Source organism: Octopus bimaculoides, unplaced genomic scaffold (assembly GCF_001194135.2).
Source record: "Octopus bimaculoides isolate UCB-OBI-ISO-001 unplaced genomic scaffold, ASM119413v2 Scaffold_12528, whole genome shotgun sequence".
In the NCBI taxonomy this organism is placed as follows: Eukaryota; Metazoa; Mollusca; class Cephalopoda; order Octopoda; family Octopodidae; genus Octopus; species Octopus bimaculoides.
The window spans coordinates 4,442-4,872 of NW_026356536.1; the positions used below are offsets into that span (position 1 = coordinate 4,442).

General features: G+C 50.1%; 1 protein-coding gene across 2 annotated transcripts in view; it reads right to left on the bottom strand.

Moving 5' to 3' along the window:
* LOC106868492 (sestrin homolog) overlaps positions 1–425 on the bottom strand; it is a 2,047-nt gene extending 1,622 nt beyond the window's left edge. For both annotated transcript variants that reach the window (XR_001409302.1, XM_014913795.1), the window contains exon 1: positions 12–425. Coding sequence is in view for 1 of the 2 variants with exons in the window: in XM_014913795.1 (XP_014769281.1) it covers positions 12–285 (274 nt within the window). In the remaining variant the exon portion in view is untranslated. The remainder of the gene's footprint in view (positions 1–11) is intronic.
* Positions 426–431: the final 6 nt, after the last annotated feature.

Consider the following 431-nt stretch of genomic DNA (forward strand, 5'->3'; position numbering starts at 1 on the left):
TTTCATCTTACCAGGGTCTTTCTTTCCGGCCGTCAAAGTCTCCGCCAAGGGGCCTGATGCTGCTGCTGTTGATGTTGTAGTTGGTTTTGTTGTTGTTGTTGTCGTCGTCGCTGCTGTTGATGTTGAGTTTATAGTCTTTGCCGCTGCTGTTTGTCTGCTTCCGGTCGTCGGTTCAGAATCCGTGGGCGACTGCTCGTGTCCTTCGCCCTGCCTGCTCGCGTCGTCGTCAAACATTTCGTCATCGTCATCGTCGTCAATGTTCCTGTTATCATCGTCCACTGTCATAACCACATCCTCACCATCATCATCATTGTCATCATCATCATCATCGTCGTCTTGTTGTAGTTGTACTTTGCCATTTTCTCTCTCACCACCAGCACCACCACCACCACCACCATCATCATCATCACCACCACCAACACCATCACCAC